This window comes from Aspergillus viridinutans (genome assembly GCF_018404265.1).
Source record: "Aspergillus viridinutans IFM 47045 DNA, scaffold_5, whole genome shotgun sequence".
Lineage (NCBI taxonomy): Eukaryota > Fungi > Ascomycota > Eurotiomycetes > Eurotiales > Aspergillaceae > Aspergillus > Aspergillus viridinutans.
In genome coordinates, this window is record NW_025091221.1 from 1,815,079 (window position 1) to 1,832,380 (window position 17,302).

At 49.4% G+C, this 17,302-nt stretch overlaps 5 protein-coding genes across 5 annotated transcripts; 3 read left to right on the plus strand and 2 right to left on the minus strand.

Annotated features, from left to right (window-relative positions):
* Nucleotides 1-1,768: 1,768 nt before the first annotated feature.
* On the minus strand, nucleotides 1,769-7,263 carry Aspvir_007553 (putative telomere length regulator protein (Rif1); the record flags this gene model as incomplete). The annotated part of the gene is made up of 3 exons (XM_043270732.1): nucleotides 1,769-3,943; nucleotides 3,995-4,249; nucleotides 4,303-7,263. 3 exons carry the CDS (start codon nucleotides 7,261-7,263, stop codon nucleotides 1,769-1,771), a joined length of 5,391 nt encoding a protein of 1,796 aa, XP_043126667.1.
* Nucleotides 7,264-8,073: 810 nt separating this feature from the next.
* Aspvir_007554 (synembryn) lies at nucleotides 8,074-9,788 on the plus strand (the record flags this gene model as incomplete). The annotated part of the gene is made up of 7 exons (XM_043270733.1): nucleotides 8,074-8,080; nucleotides 8,141-8,215; nucleotides 8,278-8,354; nucleotides 8,414-8,572; nucleotides 8,626-8,745; nucleotides 8,793-9,637; nucleotides 9,689-9,788. The coding sequence occupies 7 exons, from the start codon at nucleotides 8,074-8,076 to the stop codon at nucleotides 9,786-9,788; spliced, it is 1,383 nt and encodes a 460-aa protein (XP_043126668.1).
* Nucleotides 9,789-10,260: 472 nt separating this feature from the next.
* Aspvir_007555 (polysaccharide biosynthesis domain-containing protein) lies at nucleotides 10,261-10,968 on the plus strand (the record flags this gene model as incomplete). The annotated part of the gene is made up of 5 exons (XM_043270734.1): nucleotides 10,261-10,305; nucleotides 10,374-10,398; nucleotides 10,457-10,741; nucleotides 10,807-10,843; nucleotides 10,899-10,968. The coding sequence occupies 5 exons, from the start codon at nucleotides 10,261-10,263 to the stop codon at nucleotides 10,966-10,968; spliced, it is 462 nt and encodes a 153-aa protein (XP_043126669.1).
* Nucleotides 10,969-11,826: 858 nt separating this feature from the next.
* On the plus strand, nucleotides 11,827-16,070 carry Aspvir_007556 (ABC transporter ATP-binding protein; the record flags this gene model as incomplete). The annotated part of the gene is made up of 5 exons (XM_043270735.1): nucleotides 11,827-12,209; nucleotides 12,271-12,934; nucleotides 12,995-14,945; nucleotides 14,996-15,115; nucleotides 15,184-16,070. 5 exons carry the CDS (start codon nucleotides 11,827-11,829, stop codon nucleotides 16,068-16,070), a joined length of 4,005 nt encoding a protein of 1,334 aa, XP_043126670.1.
* A 33-nt stretch (nucleotides 16,071-16,103) lies between these two features.
* Aspvir_007557 (dienelactone hydrolase family protein) lies at nucleotides 16,104-17,084 on the minus strand (the record flags this gene model as incomplete). Its single annotated transcript, XM_043270736.1, has 3 exons — nucleotides 16,104-16,617; nucleotides 16,672-16,753; nucleotides 16,835-17,084. The coding sequence occupies 3 exons, from the start codon at nucleotides 17,082-17,084 to the stop codon at nucleotides 16,104-16,106; spliced, it is 846 nt and encodes a 281-aa protein (XP_043126671.1).
* Nucleotides 17,085-17,302: the final 218 nt, after the last annotated feature.

Below are 17,302 nucleotides of genomic sequence, written 5' to 3' on the forward strand. Positions count from 1 at the left end.
GCCAGAAGGCTCATTTCTGTGACGCCCATTGCGATGCTTGGAATAGAACCATCTCCCGCTAGACTAACATGACACATAAAATTGGACAAAGAGAGAAAGAGTGACCATCTAATATACATGAGGACCTCACCCAAATCGTCCTGCAAAACTGATCAGCGCAGGCTGGGGATGCACAGGCATACCCATAAACCGAGGTCGTCTCCCATCCTCCAGATCCAACTTCCCGTCATGTTCTACCAAGCTGACTCTGCACAAAGGACACGAGGTGTGATATCTCGTCAGCCACGGATCCACACAGGCCGGATGAAAAACGTGCTTGCAAGGGAGCGGCCGGACGTCCTCATCGTCCCTGAACTGTTCCATGCAAATAGAACACGGGCTCGGATCCGGGGCGTCGCTCTCTGCCCCGGGGACTTGTTTTCCACAGCGCAGTGTCCTCCAGATATTGAGCTTGACAAGCGGGAAGTGTTTATTGATATCGATATCGGCGATTACTGTTCTTCCCGGGAAGTAGAGGTCTCTGCGGAGCCTTGTTTCTCGCTCCCGTCTGTGGATTCGATATCTTATGGTGATAACTGCCCTAATTTGAATTAAATCAATACATGACAACGAGATAGGTGACGTCAGACGGACCAGACGAGGAGGAATAGAAACACAACGATCGGGAGGCGCAATATATCCCAGAGGCGTGGAAGACGAGGTCGAGGACGAGTACTCGACTGAGTGGTCAGCCATCCCAGATGATGAGAGGGGATCATTGAACTGGAACTATCTTTACTACCACAGTAAGAAACGCAAATGCTACGCGAAGGTGATTTTAAATGTCACCCTTTGATCTCGAGACTTCAGAAGTTCACCGACTATTCAAGCAAGTCAATATCCTCATGACCCCGAGTGGCCAGGCGCGTGATGCGGCATGCCAAGGCCAAGAAAGAAGGTTTCAGCGTCTAGATACATGCAGATACAGCTACGCGAGCCTGGCCACTCTCGCCAGCGGAGCGATCCTTCAGCAGCCATGTCTCACCGACCGGCGGCTAAGCCACGTTTACCTCGACCTCTGGGTTCAGCCGTGCGTGTCACTTGTCACGGGGCATCACGCACGAATGGGAGTGTCCTACCAAGGGCGACGCTATCTACAAATCATGCAAGAATTCCGCAGATCTCTCGTACTGAGTAGACTACTGCCTGCTTATGGATGGCTCTTGAGCAGGACGTCAGTACCCGGGCGGAGTCATGCCACAAAATCCTGCCAAGATCATGCCCAGGCGTGCTGACATGGAGACGGTTGCTGTATATGCTCTTCTACTCGAGGGAAGTGTCAGGGTCCTTTCTTCTGTATCTCCGATGGACTATTCGTGGAGTAGTCGCTGTGAAGTTGGCGATGTATTGTCGTTCAGGGTATCAAAGGTGGACCATAGTGTATATAATGTCCCTGCTTACCTCAATCGAGGACAACTTAGGAATGCACACTGATTCTAGACAAAGGAGTCGAACTCCGTTTACCTCGTCCGGGCCTCTCTACATCTTGAACGATCGCCTGCCTGGAAACAAAGCAATGGATGAAATTCTATTTATACTACTGCATTGTGCAGCCCGTTTGCCCCAATCCCTGAAAGGCCACACTCAGACAGACCAACCTGGAAAACTGACCAGAGAAACGTTGTAATAGCGGCTTTCCTCCAAACGACTATTGCCAAAACAGGAAAAGAAAGGAGGATGGTAGATACAAAAGATATAAATGAAACGCCAGCGCTATGCAAATAAGAAATTACCCTGCATGTCTTCTCAATGCTTCGTGCATTTCCACCCGAATATCGAATAGGAGATCGTCGATCGCTTTCAGGCCGGACAAATTCAGGGTGGTTGATTTGACATCGTCAAGTACCCTTCGTAAAGAGGATATTACGCCTTCTTGGCCGACCAAGGTACCTGTCTGGACGGAATGGGAAATCATGGCTTTGTCCTCGGAGGCATGATCGTTAACATCAGTGCTTGTCTGAGCAGCGTCGACTTGAGCATGATCGTCTGCCGGGTCTGGCTCGGCCGCTGAGTCTGCTTCGACCATCTCGGTATCACCGGAGCCGCCAGTGCTTGGCTGTCTTGATGCATCAGGTGTAATCATTTCTGGAAGATCGCTGCCATGACCAGATGCCTCCTGGGTCAACTCCCGGATTTGCGTCAAATTCTGATCAGAAATTTCTGCTGCAGGCGTTCCCGTCACAGAATCAGTTGCACTAGCCTCTACCTTTCTAAGAGAAGAGCTCTCCAAGAGAAGCTCTTTGTTCTTGGCCTGTTTCCGGGAGCGCGCAGTACGTGGTGATTGCCTCCGAGACGGACTTTCTTCCGCGATGGCCGGTGCTGCATGACCTCCTAGACGGGACGATCTCCGCTTTTGAGGTGAAGACTCAGTGGTTCCCGAGACATCAACTGGGCCGTGACTTGACGCAATATGTTCTTGCGATGTACCATGCTCTTTGGCCGGTTCCAAGACTTCCGAAATGACGGCGGCTGGAATCTCCCTCCCACCCTTGGACTGACGCTTGCGTCTCTTTGCAACAGACTCGGCGGGCGAAGACTTGGAGTTCTGCGATGATGCAGTGGTCATGGATCTCGTGGCACGAGTGCTCATGGATTCTTGGTCTTCGACAGCAGATGGTGTCTTGGTCGATGACAACCTCGAAGATCGACGCCGCTCTCTAGTAGAAGGTGTTTCAGCTGCGTCAGCTTCCTTAGCGTCCCGTTTTCTTTTTCTTGTCGCTTGTTGTTTAGGAGGTTCTGAAGGCGCTTCGCTTTTAGGCGCCTCGTTCATATTCCCTGCAGACTCCAAGTCTTGTTCCAGTTGAGACGCTACCTGAGTCTCCATATCATCGCTGAATGAGTCTGCAATGCAGTTCGGATTTGTGAGGGTTCTCTCGTCATTCACATTGCCTTCCATGATATCTTGGCCTATCTCGGGCACAGACTCGGCGACGTGGACGCTTTCTAAGAACACCGCCTTGCCATAATCAAAGGGTTCTGATACGGACTCCGTTTCCTGACGTGCTATAGGTGGTGCGGATTCTAAAGTGGCAGGCGTATCCGCGATCTGCTGTTTGCCCGTAGAAGAACGAAGACGGCGCTTGAGAGGCTTTTCCGATTGGCCAGGCATACCGTGCTTCCCTTTCTCGAGACCAGTATACTCGGATGTGACATTATTGACCGTCGTCTTCTCATGAGGCGAAACTGCACGGATATTCTCTTTCTCTCTGAGACTCGTATTCTCGTTCTCTGCGTCTGAAGGCATTTGAGGCGGATCTGAACGGGTTGATTTGTTGCGCGAGTTCGGACTGAGTGACCTTATTCCTGGAGGCGAGGAGGGGGGATCGATATCCATACGAGAATCCATCACCTCTGTCGCAAGCGATGAAGGAATGGTTGAGCCGACCACCTGCATCCTGCCTCTGGTGCCAGGGGTAGGGGAGGAGCCGAAGAAGCCATCCTCATTCTCGGTTGCAACTGCTGGAAACGTAGGCGTCCGAGGAGAATGTGTACTCATGTCTGGGTTGCTTAGTTGACGCGCATGCGGCGGGGTCATGAATCCCAGTTCTCTCGGAGTTTGCACAGGAGGCGAAGACGAACGAATGCTGTCTATTATAGAGAACACGTCGTTGGGCTTGCCAGAGTCTTTACTGGCTGTTGTGAAAGGGTCCGACTCAATCCCGACAGTAGATCCGACATGTCTGTCCTTGAAGGGCGGCGCGGGCTGCCGTCTAATGACATCGGGATTTCGACTCAACGGCAAAGCCGTAACCTCTCGTTCATCCGTGACAGGCGACGAGTGGAAATTGGGGGAACGAGAATGTTCGAATGTGTCATCTAGGATATACGAAATGCGAGACTTGATTGACATATCTACCGGTTCAAGTGAACCCTCTGGTGAGACGGAATTGGTGCGTACGCCGCCCTAAAAGCATTAGTTCATAGAACACTTCAGACAGACTACTGGAGTGCACACCTGTGTATTACTAGCTCGATGCACAGATTGGAGCTGAAGCAGTTTCGCCAGGGCACGAGAGATGACCTCAGGATATTTCAGGGCCTCCTGCGATCCAAATGTAGAATTCCAGAATTCGAAGAATCTTTTCGCAATTGATGTATGAGAGGATTCGAGCCCCGCACCGATAATGAAATCGTATCTGTGAAGACACGAGGCGTCATGGGGGGAAGAACTTTGCAAAATATTGATGACAGCTGACGACAAAGCACGGCACTAAACCCAAGTTAGTATTCTTCTAAAAAGCCCCCCTTGCTTAGTACACGTACAGCTGTAAGAATCCTGCTTTCAACGCCACTCTCGATATTGAGTTTGCGTGCCTCATCTCTGAGCCAAAGCGCAAGGGATCCTTGGAGGTTTTCGAGTAATTTCCGTCGAAAAGATAGGATACCCGAGCCTAAAAAGGATGTCAAAGACTCTATGAAATCCGCGACACCGCTGGTCTTCGATGGATCGAATGTTGAGTAAGATTCTTGGAGTGTGCGATCCACCAATTGTACCAATCGATGGGGAAAGAACACGTCTTCTTTCGAAACGCTTGGAACGGCCTCGCCTTCCTTCGTGCCCGAATCGCTCTGATGCCAGTATGGGATGGATAGTGACTGGGTAAAGAGTGACGACAGGGAAAGATAGGTATTCCGAGCACCCATTGTCATCATGCATTCAGCTAAAGGTTCCAAAGCCATCGATGCAATGGCCCGGTCCCCTTTCTCGGTTCTCATGACACGAACTAGGGCATCAAGAAGCTGATTCCATGCCGGGAAAACAGTGGAAAACTTGAGCCCCGTAGAGAGGATCTTGACAACACTTTCGTAATCACGAATCACGGATCCATCGCGTTCGCGCGCAGATTCAAGTGGGAAAGACCTTAGAGACTCCGCAGCCAGCTGCGCAGTTGAATTCCACACGCTTTGAGCAAAGCTTTGGACGCCGAAGTCAAATTCGGCATCAGTCGAATACAGCCACGCGCATTGCTGAAGGAGCTCCAGACGGGAGCCTCGGGATGTTCTACCTTTGCAAGCAGCCTCGAGCGTACCATCAACCAGACGCAAGTAAGAGGGTGTAGGTTGAGGGACCCCAGTCACGTCACTTATGAATCGGAGAAGATGTAGGATAGGACTGTCCAGGTTAGTGTTTGCCCGCAAAGGATGCTGGGTCGGCGTATTAGCAGCCTGGAAAGTCTCATTGGCTGTCTTCAGGAGTAGCTTCTCAGTAAATGGGATGCCTCCCAGAGAGAAGATCATGGTAGTGGACAGGAACCGAAAACGATCAAAGAAAACATCCATCGAGTCGCTACCAAGAGCATTTAGCGAGGAAGGACCGGCATTCCAAAGCCGTTGGAGAAGTCCAAGCACGCTGGCAACAGCTTGCATGGATTCTGGGGATGGCGTGATCTCTTTACTTGAGGCATAGGACAAAGCTTGAGACAGGCTGACCCAGGCAGCAGCGATATTCGACTTATCCAAATCATCAGCCCAAAGGGAATTTCTCAAGATGGATTCAAAGACATTCAGGATAATCGTAATTCTCGACCTCACCCATCTGCAGTCGATGGAAGGCAGCTCCTCTGGTTCGAGTTTCGTGCTCTCGTTGACTTTGTTCTCGGTCCATATTTTGGCTTGTGGGCTCCAAAGTAGGTTGGAAAGAGCGTGACAGAATCGATCATTCAAGTGAGGAAATGAGGCAAATACGTTCGAGGGGCCAGTAACGTACTCTTCCCAGACAACATCGAGGTGTTGGAACGTTGCCGACGGACGAAATGCATAGTATAATAGGTTGTGGTAGCTGCACAAAGCTAATTGTCCGGGCTGTGATCCAGGTCGTTCTTGCTTCTTCCGCTCGAACTGGGACAAGATAGGTTTGCTTAGCATTCTCAGCATTGACCGACTCGTCGTGTCGCTAGGGCTGACGACGTAGACAAATCGGTTCCAGCCAAGAATAGCCTGAGCTTTGATAGATGATTCACTGCAGTTGAAGCACCTCTGCAGCACAAGGACCCATTCTTTAAAATGCTCCCATTGGTCGATACTGAGCCTTTTGCTTCTCAAAAGTAAGACTATGATGCTCCACACCTGGGGCACATGCACGCCACTTTCGACATTTGCCATCATCCTTGACATTCGTTCGCATATTTCCGATACTAATTTTCTGCCATTGTCCAGAGGACGATCGAATAGGTCACGAATACTTTTCGATAAATTGGGATTCGGACCGCAAATCATCGAAGTTTGAAAGCCCAAAGAGATGGCCTTAATCCTCGTGTCTTTGACGTGGTGAAGAAGACCGGATATCAGATGCTCTACCCAGAGGCCTGCCTGGGAAACGAAAATCGACTTGGACTGAGTAAGAAGGCGCTGATAAATGCTTAGACGCTGAAAGACTATTGCATTTCCATTCACACGGCTGGTAATGTCTTCGAGTACGCTAAGTAGACGAATAATCCGCGCATTTGTCATGATTTTGGAATGGAAGTTTTGTGTAGACAGTATTGACATATAATGTGTCAATATCGATTTTGGTGCCTTCGCGCTGTCAAGGGCGTTGATGGAGTGCTCCACAAGGAAGACCTTGAATTCGTCTGACAGTTGCGCAGCTATTTCGATGTTCCATGACAGCGCAGCGGCTAACTTGAGAGCTTGAATGACAAGATTCGTGCCTAGAGGCACACCATCTCCAAGATCTGTGCTAAGATCCCGTTGAATGAACTGGGTAATTAGCCCAAGTTTCTGCCCGATTTCTTGCTCACTGGGAAGCCCTTCGTAAGCCCTCAGGGCCCCAAAGAACTGCATATAAGCATCCAGTCTGGAACTTATCGACTCCCCAGCCAATTGTTGTGTAATCGATTCGAGCAGCATGGCGAAAGATTCGGGAGTGCAAGGTGTGACGTCGGTTGTGTCGATCGGAGGATGCGCATTTGTCGTCTTCAGAATCGACTTCGTAGGTTTGCATTCATTCGAAGGGGGCAACTCCTTGAGTTCTGACTTCAACCTGAGAGCAGAATTTGTAAAAGACGGAGGTTTGATGTACTTGGTCCATGGCGAGAAGTTCACCCGCTTGGATTGTCGAGTAGACGGAGCACCGACGGAACTGTTCGCGGCGAAAGGAGAATCGACGGGTGTCTGTAAGACGATAGGAGAATCTTCTGTTCGATCTTTCTCAGACAGTATACGAGAACCTGTCCTAGGTGGAGTGGGAGGACGAGCAGACAGAGGGCCGAGTACTTCCACCATATTTCAGGAAGATCGAATGATCAAGGAAATGAGGACAGGGACGACAAGAGAACAAGGAGCATGGCGATATGGTCCAGCTGCAAGACTCAGACCAAGCTAAACATGCGAATCCCTGCGAAAGATGTTCAGCAGCAGCTCCCAGCGCCTTGATGCCCTTTGCGATCTGTTTTCAGTTGTAGATCCTAGGGCCGCGCCAAGCCTGGGTGTTAAACTTGAGACGACGCGCTCCAAATCTGCCATCGCGACGTGTGGCTGAGGCACGCGTAAAGTGGTGGCTACAGCTGTAGTGCCTAAGGCACCAAGGCAGTCCGCCCTTCAAGCCTTACTAAATGGTGATGTCGAGGGTTGGTGGAGATTATATACGCAGCGGGGCTTAGACGATTTGAGATGGCTACCTGCCTTCTCGAGACTTCTTTGTATTATGCCTATACCGAATGAAAGAATATTTTTGTGGCTAAGTAGCTCTTAGATTCGACTGACTACTTCGTACAGAGTACTATATGTGGGGTTGCGGTTATCCACCATACTACTATTTATTCATTGTTTCAACTAGCCGCATCTCTTTACCCCATTTCTTTGACTCCCTTAGGTGGCCTAAGATAATTATCTCACTTGATTTTCTTCAAACAATAGTCCTGATACTGAGTCTGTGATCTCTTGTGTGAACTGGAATTGTCGTTAGCGGTTGTTATCCTGTTTGGGTCACTCGTACGAGATCAGGCTTGCAGGGGGTTTCCTCGGAGGGCGTACAGAGCTCAGCTCGATTGACAAAGAACCACCAGTCGTCGGCATAGAATCAAGAGGACCATGATGGCAGGTATGTCTCGATGATCTCGTTAGTGAAAAGGTACCCGAAGAAACCCACTGATCAATACAGACAAATCGAGAGAGGTAACAGAGATTTTGAGATCTCTTGAGAAAGATCTCCACGACAGATCTCTCACATCTGCCCGTAAGTCGTACAAAGCTAGCCATCAGACTGATCATTCTGACTTAGCGGACTGCCTGGCGCAGAAAAGGCCGAGAAACTCCTTCGTCTAAGAGAATATGGTACAAGCCCAAGCAATGCAGGCCCCATCTATTCAGAGTGGGTAAGGGCGGCTCATAACACTATTTATAATGAATGCATACGTTCTAACTCTCACAACAGGGTATGAAAGTACTGGGTAGATACGGTGTTGAGGGAGAGACGCCAGATGTGCGTCGCGCGGCACTGCGCTGCGTCGCAAACGCCCTTCTACTGGATGACAAAATGCGTCAGATTTTCGTGGACACAGGTTATGGAAGCAAATTAGCTGAGATGCTCAAGGTATGACCGCCATCTAACTAAGTTCCCGGGCAAGCTGAGACAGGAATTTCCAGTGCGACAACTCGGAAGACGAGATGGTGATCAGCCGTATACAGTTCATATGTACTTATGACACTACCATGGACTACGAGCAGCTTATCAAGAATCACTCACTGGGTGATAATGTCAATTACGTGAGTCCACTGACATTCTGGTTGATGCATTTTACTGACAACTGCAGCAAATAATACGGCATGCAAAGCAATTTCCCAAGTCTGGCAAAAAGCCGTTGGCCCAGATAGACGAGCTGGCACTTACTGACACGTTGAAATTGATATTTAATGTCTCAAAGGTCTATCCAGACCTTTCCGCTACCTTCTCCCCTTCAATTCCTTATATCTTCAAGATCATTAGCCGCATTGACATTCCACCTAAGCCTCTAGACGGCTTATTGGGATACCTTCTCAACTGCCTGTCAACTCTCGATCTCGAGAATAAGAAGGGAAAGCACTTCGAGAGCAGTCCCATCTTTCCGACGTTCAACCAAAATTGCAATGTTGACAAGCTCATCAACATTCTTGATCAATCAGTATCTGCATATGACGCCCAGGACCTCGCAACGAAGGCCATCCCACTTCTCCACTCACTTGTGACCATCTACGAAGTGGCACCTGATGGGCCCCGTAAATACATGCAGTGGCTCCTCTTGCCGGAAGACAGTGATAGGAAACAACCAATTGGAACATCAGATACGCTCTCGTCTAAGCTGCTGCGACTGTCAACCACGCCATACCAGAATTTGAAAATCGCGATCTCCGAGCTCATGTTCGTTCTCTCAGGCAAAGACGCAGAGAACCTGACAAAGAACATCGGATACGGATTCGCCGCCGGTCTACTAGCCTCTCGTGGTATTGAGATACCACAATCTGCGAGTGAAGCTTTCGCAACCAATCCGAATGGCTTTGACCCAGAGATTAACCCTATCACCGGCCAACGATGGGATGCTGAGAAACAGGACACGGGCCAGCCAATGTCTAGAGAGGAGAAGGAAAGGGAAGCTGAGAGATTATTCGTGCTTTTTGAGAGGTAAGACGAAGCTCCTACACCATTGATACCATTTGCTAATCCTAATTGCAGAGCCAGAGCTACTGGCGTTATGAATGTTGAAAATCCAGTCAGACAGGCTGTTGAGAGTGGACGATTCGAAGAGTTATCCGACACTGATGAGAGCGATTGATGCGACACCTCTGAGCTATCAGTTTCCATTAAAATGTTTTGTCATACCTGCCTTTTAATTCAATCTATCTGAAATCATTGTATTAGGTGGCACTAAAGCTATATCCCTCACTTCCAGCACAGGTCGCGCTTTGTAATTACTCCTGCCAATGCGTGATTTGATTTAACTGCGGCTTCAGAAGCTCCATTTATCTTCTTTAATCTGTTTAGACATATCATTACAGATTTGTTGCATGATCTTCAGGAGCCATCTACTACCATCCACTATCTTCTGCGATAGCTGATGACGTACGGCCCTAGCCTGGTGGGGTTCGCGGCCACCATGCAAAAATCTCCGCCCAAAAAAAAAGGATCGCGGGGCAAACATATCACCAGACTAAACTTTTCACATAGACGACCCTTCATCCATACCCATTCTCATTACATTATTTACATCTTGGAAATATATTACAGAAAGCTACAGTAACTACAAAATGTCGAAGCCATTTGACCCGGAGACGGCGGAGAACCTGGAGGATGTAAGTTCATGTTGAGACCTCGTGCACCTGAGCAATGCGACGATTACTGACGCTAATCGTGACTTCAGATGGAGAAGCAGTTCGCGGTGAAGGGTCAGTACCCCTCAGTCGATTGAAAGTCCCATTCATACTTATCTTTTTCCCGGCGTAGCCGTCGAACACTTGATGACGTACTGGGCGATTCTCGAGAAGGTCCGCGGTTCGCAGCTCAGATTAACAAAGATGGACGACGATATCTACGAGCACTTCGAGAGGGAATTTCCCGACTTCGATCCTGCCGCACCCGTTGACGAGGATAGTATGAAGAGCAAGGAGGGCAAGGAAAAGTGGCGGAAATTTATCAACGAGTACGAGAAGAAGATTAGCGACTATAACTTCGGAACCATACTCAGAATCAGTCCCGGTGTTGAGTATGATCAAGACACAACCCTTTTCGGTAAGTTGCTACGCTGTGGCCAATTCGCTTGGCAAGGCACGAATAGCTACTAACCGCCGCTGAAGCAATGCGTATGCAATTCTACGCTATCGAGATTGCTCGGTAAGTCACTACGCGCCATTTCAACTTGTATGCGCACAAATTCTGACGAGTCCAGAAACCGGGCCGGCCTGAACGACTGGATCTATGAGAGGGCCCATCCGGAAGAGAAAAAGCCCAGCTCGTAATACGACCTGGATTCTTTTGTTCTCTAGTCCCTGTAGGACTGCCAATCGGAAAGAGTTGGGGGCGCCACAGAGTGTCAAAGTACTCGTGATCGCCTTGCCAGCGACGTAGCGTCAAAAGAGCTCCTCTGTCAGTGCCTCCTTGATCGTTATCGGTCGCTCAAGTTCACCTTCTCGGGATAGTACCTTTGCGAAGCAGTCTGAAGGGCTTGGGAAAGGTCATTTCTACTTGGCTCTGCTCTCCTTGAGTCATGTTAGAGCGATAACCTACTCAAACTTCGCTTCGAGTTGCTGCGACTCTTCCCAAGCGGCTATCCAGAAAGCGATGAATCCGTGTGCCGTCCGCATAACAACGCAATATTGTAGGGAAATGCATACATTACTCGATATAACCTTTGACCGCAATTTATGGGATGTCACTTATGTACATAGATTTCTGGATGCATAATCTGATTTGTGTTGCGACTTGCGCACCAGGCGGCACGTGACCCTTTGTCTCGCAAGCGAAGAACAATGTTAACGACCGAGCCTTCAACTTCCTTTGTTTCTTTGAGCTGAACGACTGCCTCAATATTACCGCATCTGGTATCGAAGCAAAAAAATGCAATGAAGAATGAGAAGGATCCCCGTAATGCTTCACATTGTGAAGCGTTGCGGTTTGTGTCCTTGTCTACTTAAATATTTTGCCTGCTTTATGTATCATTCTCACAGTAATGGTCTTCTCTCACACTTCTCATCTCATCCGAAATCACCGAAAAATCTGGTCCAGGACGATCTCCGACAAGTCTCTACAAGATGACATTTGCCTTGTCAATATCACTCCGCGGTTTCAGACGCATATTGCTCTGGAGATGGAGTTGGATGTCATTGTTTGGCTTCACAACCAAGAACCATTTGCCCACTTTGAGTCTCGCGACGGTGCTCGCTCTCCTTGCTAGCTCTGTTACGCCTGTATTCGCCATCCTTCTGGGAGACATTTTCAACTCGTTCACATCGTTCGGCGGTGGTGATATTAGTGGCGACGACCTACTCCGGAAGGTAGCGAGATACGGCATCGCGCTTTCAGGCTTAGGTATCGCTAGCTGGGTACTCAATGGAGCGTACTTCAGTCTCTTCATCGTTTTTGGGGAGCTACAGGTCTCAAACGCTCGAACCAGGATCTTCGAAGAACTGCTGGGGAGGGACCAGGAATGGTTCGAAACACAGAAAGATGGCACAAAAGCTTTCTTGTCTTATCTTCAAGCGTAGGTCATTTCTCTCCGATGTCTATTATGTTATGCTTCGCTTATCTTACCTCCATCATAGCCAAATTTCCGAATTGCAGATAGCAACCTCGCAGCCGTTAGGGCTCATCATGCAATACACATTCAGAACTATCATTGCGCTTGGATTGGCATTCTATACCTCGTGGAGTCTTGCATTCATTACTCTAGCAGGGATCCCAGTTTTCTCAGGCGTCGTTGCCTTTCTTTCTTCTCGAATCAAGCCAAGAATCGAAGCCCAGCAGGTTGAACTTACCCTTGCCTCAAAAGTCGCTAATAACGCTACGAGTCTGATTGACGCGGTCAAATGTCTCAATGGACAGGCATTCGAGCTTCGCGATTTTGCCCTCAAAATAAATAGTGCTGCGGTTCAATATCTCAAACAAGCACACCTAAACTCCCTACAGATAGCAGTTGTACGGTTCATGATGTTCGGCATGTTTATTCAAGGGTTTTGGTACGGTGCTTCTCTAACGGCATCTGGGAGACTCACTGCTGGCGAAGTCCTGAGAACATTCTGGGCCTGCTTGACGGCAGCTCAGTCGATCGAGCTAGTCTTGCCGCAAGTAATAGTGATGGAGAAAGGCAAGGTTGCAGCGGTAATGTTAAAGGATCTTCTGAACGGCCGAAGAGTGAAAAGGCACCCTGAGGAGTTGAAAGGAGCCTCATACCCCCGATATTGTGACGGCGATATCGAAGTGTGCGATGTAAGTTTTCCCAGCTGACGAGTACTGCCCAATTTTCTAACTTTTTCATCCTTTCTTTAGCTTTCTTTCACGTACTCATCCCAGCCCGAAAGGCCCATATTAAATTCAGTCAGCCTCTTCTTTCCTGCCGGTGAGATGACTTTCGTGATTGGAGAAAGCGGATCGGGAAAGAGTACACTCGGACAATTACTGGCACGATTGTATATGCCCACCTCAGGCGAAATACTAATTGATGGCAACGCAATTCAGACTCTTAGCATCAATTGGATTAGGAACAACATCACACTTGTCGAGCAACAGAGTGTGCTTTTCAACGAGTCCGTTTTGACTAACATTGCCTTCGGCCGTCGAGCACATGAGACAGTGACGAAGGAAGACGTGCGCGAATGCATTGATTTGGCAATGCTCAGGGACACTATTGATAGCTTGCCAAATGGTCTCGACACGTGCGTTGGGCCCGGGGGAAGCTTCTTGAGTGGAGGTCAAAGACAGAGAGTGGCGATTGCACGAGCTAGACTAAGGAACACTCCCATTCTCGTCATGGACGAACCCACGAGCGCGCTGGACGGCATAAACCGTATAGCAGTGATGAAAGCGATACGGAAATGGCGCAGAGGGAAGACGACGATCATTATCACACACGATATGTCACACATCATGGACCAGGATTACGTTTATGTCCTCGAGCATGGCTCTGTTGTGCAATCAGGATACAGGCATGAGCTGGAAAATAGCCCAGCAAAGGAGAAATACTTTCCTTTCAGCGAGAGTCAAATCTCCTCGAAAAGTCCTGCGAAGCCGAAAGTCTCCTACATCAATGACGAGACTCAGGAGATAGTCGATGTTCCAAATACTATCTGCGCAAGTAGCTTTGGCTTCCCGAAACACAAAGAAACATCAGTTCTGTCAAGGACAACTCCTTCGCAATATAAGAACGCTCAACTGTTCGACGGCAAAATAGAAGAAATGCAGCTTTCCACAGGACTGAGTAACATGGTCAAGGCACAGGCCACGTCCCAAGCAGAGGAGATCTCAATACCTGACGGAGTTGCTATACCGATGCGTGAACTGAGTATGGCGCAGTCACGCACATCATTCGTCCCTGCCAATCGACTCCGATTACATCGCGCTTCTCTGACTCTCCCTGTTCCTCAAGCAGAAGCAACAAATTTTCCACAAACTATCAAGCGGCCTCAACCAGCAAGAGGGGACACTCCACTTTCAGGGCAGCATCGTCTCTCTATAAACCGGATCATGCGGACATTAATGCCCAGCCTCAACCTGAGACAGCGGTGGCTGCTCCTGCTCGGAATCATATCGGCACTGGTGGATGCTACTGCAACACCTGTTTTCTCTTACTGCCTCTCTCAGCTCTTCCAGTCATTCTACGACATGAGAGTCAGCTCCTTGAGATGGGCACTGGCTGTTCTAGGTGTCGCCTTAATTGACGGGACTGCCTCTTACTTCATGCATTATTTTTTGGAAGCATCAGGCCAGGCCTGGGTTGATCAGCTTCGCAAGGAGGCATTCAAACGAGTCTTGGACCAGCCTCGGCAGTGGTTCGATGAAGAAGGCAATTCGCCCTCCAGAATCACTGCTTGTCTTGATCAAAACGGGGAAGATATGCGGAACCTAGTAGGCCGTTTCGGCGGCTACGTCCTGGTAGCTGTGGCAATTACCGTGACCGCAGTCATTTGGTGTCTAGTGGTCTGCTGGAAGCTCACCCTGGTGGCGCTGTCTTGCGGTCCCATCATTTATGCGATTACCAGGGGATTTGAAGGAACCAGCGGACTATGGCAGGGGCGGTGCAATGAAGTTTCCAGGAATGCATCCGACGTATTAGTCGAGACATTCTCAGAAATACGTACCGTGAGGACCCTGACTCTCGAGCCGTTTTTTCACAGGAAATTCTTGAAGGCAGCGTCAAAATGCATGAAAATGTGCCTCAAGAGGGCGGCTTACACTGGGATTTTGTTCGGCCTTGTAGAGTCCACAATAATCTTTGTGAGTGGTGAGTAGGCGCCTCCCTCGTTCCGTTGACTGCTCTGAGAGAGTATGCAGGTTTGATTTTTTACTACGGAGCGCTTCTCGCATCGTCCGGATATACGGTTGAAAACGTGATGACCGTATTCTCGATGCTGTTATTTAGCATCGGATATGCGAGTACTGTACTTTCATGGAGTAAGTCTTGTCCATTCCTTACACATGCTTAGACAATCTCGCCTGTACGGTTGCTAATTTCTTTCAAGTTCCGCAAATCAGTGCTTCCCAAGACATGGCTACTCAGCTGCTACGACTGGCTAACCTACCTGTTGGGCAATCCCATGAACATAAGGGTGACAAACGCCCTCTGAAGGCAGCACCGGTGAAAATACGAAGTCTGACCTTTCGATATCCGTCGCGGCCCGACGCTCCTGCTCTCCGAAACGTGACTCTCGCTATAGCTGAGAATTCTTGCACAGCAATTGTAGGAGGCTCTGGATCAGGAAAATCGACCATAGCATCCTTGATTCTCTCTCTCTACGAAACGCCGCTGTCCAGATACGAGACGCCGACCATCTCAATCGGGGATCTGGATATCCGACGCCTCCACACGCCGTCCCTTCGTTCCCTGATATCGATTGTGTCACAGCAGCCTACGATATTCCCAGGCACGATACATCACAATATCTGTTACGGCTTGAGGGACGAGTCCCCCCTCCGTGAGTTACACAGTGTTCGTGCTGCAGCTCAAGCTGCGGGCATCGATGACTTCATCGTGTCACTTCCCGACGGCTATTCGACTGCCATTGGGGACGGTGGCGTGGGCCTGTCCGGCGGCCAGGCGCAGCGATTGGTGATTGCACGAGCTCTTGTACGCCGGCCGCAGATGCTGGTCCTGGACGAGGCAACTTCGAGCCTTGACCCGGAGAGTGCAAAGGTAATTCGGCAGACAGTACAGAGGCTGGTGTCGGCTCGATCAGGCCTTACCGTGATAATCATTACGCATGCCAGAGAAATGATGGAGATCGCGGATAATATCGTCGTTCTTCAACAGGGGGCTATTGTGGAACAGGGCCCTTACGATGTTCTTGCAAGGCGGCGCGGTGGAAAATTGAAAGCTTTGATAGAGGACAGCGAGGACGTAAACTCGTAGTCCAACAGCCCTCCCTCTGAAACATAACGGATCTTATTGTACATTAGCGAAGTGGCGATTGAACCAATCCAGAGCCTGATCTTCTGCTTCAGTAGCCTGCTGCTCGGCATCTTTCAGAACATGGTCTGCTCGCACGCAGAACCCATGACTAGCCCCATAGTAAACTTTCACCTCACCAACCCCATCCTTACTCTCCATAATGTTCTTGATCTGCTCAATCTGCGGCTTTTTCACAACCATATCCAATTCTCCCAGGGCAAAACTAACGGGGATCTTTATCTTCTCAATCTCCCCGGGGATGCTCAAGAGGCTAGGATGTCCCGTGAATCCAGCATTGATCAATGGTTTGCTGTCTACTTCAGCCCCGTGAGCCAGATTGACAGTGTGCTTGCCTCCCCAGCAGAAACCGGCTGCTCCGATGGGGAGCTGAGCTCCTTCGTCCTGGCGGACGGCGGCGAAGAATGACTTGACGATGGGCCAGGATCTGCTGAAGCGGTTGAAGTACATGAATGGGAGCATGGCGTACATCGCGCGAACGATATGATAGCTGTTTGACTGCCTCAACATTCTCGGACATACGTTTGTCAGGAAAGAGACTTACGGTTTGACAAGCCAGTCGTACAGGGTATCTGTCTTGAACAGATCCCCCATGAGGCTTATAGCCCACACAGGGCACGAGCGTCCTATTCAAGTGAGGATAAAGTCAAACTCTGTTTCTCGTCTCAACCGGCACCAAACTACATCCTGAATACTTTGATTCTCACCATTCATGAAATCCGGTAGATAAACTCTGTACCCGCCCTTCTGGGCATAATGATCCGCCAGTATCCGGTTATTGACAAACTCCCAGCCAAACGCATCCGGAATGATAATGATAATTCCCCTGATTGCTGAGTTCCCCGTTGGCTCTGGCGCTGGCGATGCAACGTAGACGTCGAGTCCGTGCAGTTTGGTCACCTCGCCCTGTGGCTCCCCGGAGTGTACATGGCCGCTGAAGCAATCGGGGCAGGACATGGATGTATTCTGCAGATGAATAGGTTACTATTGACTGCTTGTTTACTGAAAGGTTGATAGAAGTCAAGGAAGAATGATGGAATCTACAAGCTGGCTGTGCTTCCGTGTTTGCTGGGATAATTGAGCTGACTGCATGTGCACTGAAATCATCCTCATCCACGACTGGAGTAGTGTTAGTGCAACCTTAATTTTCAGGCTGCAAGGCTGGTAGCTACTAG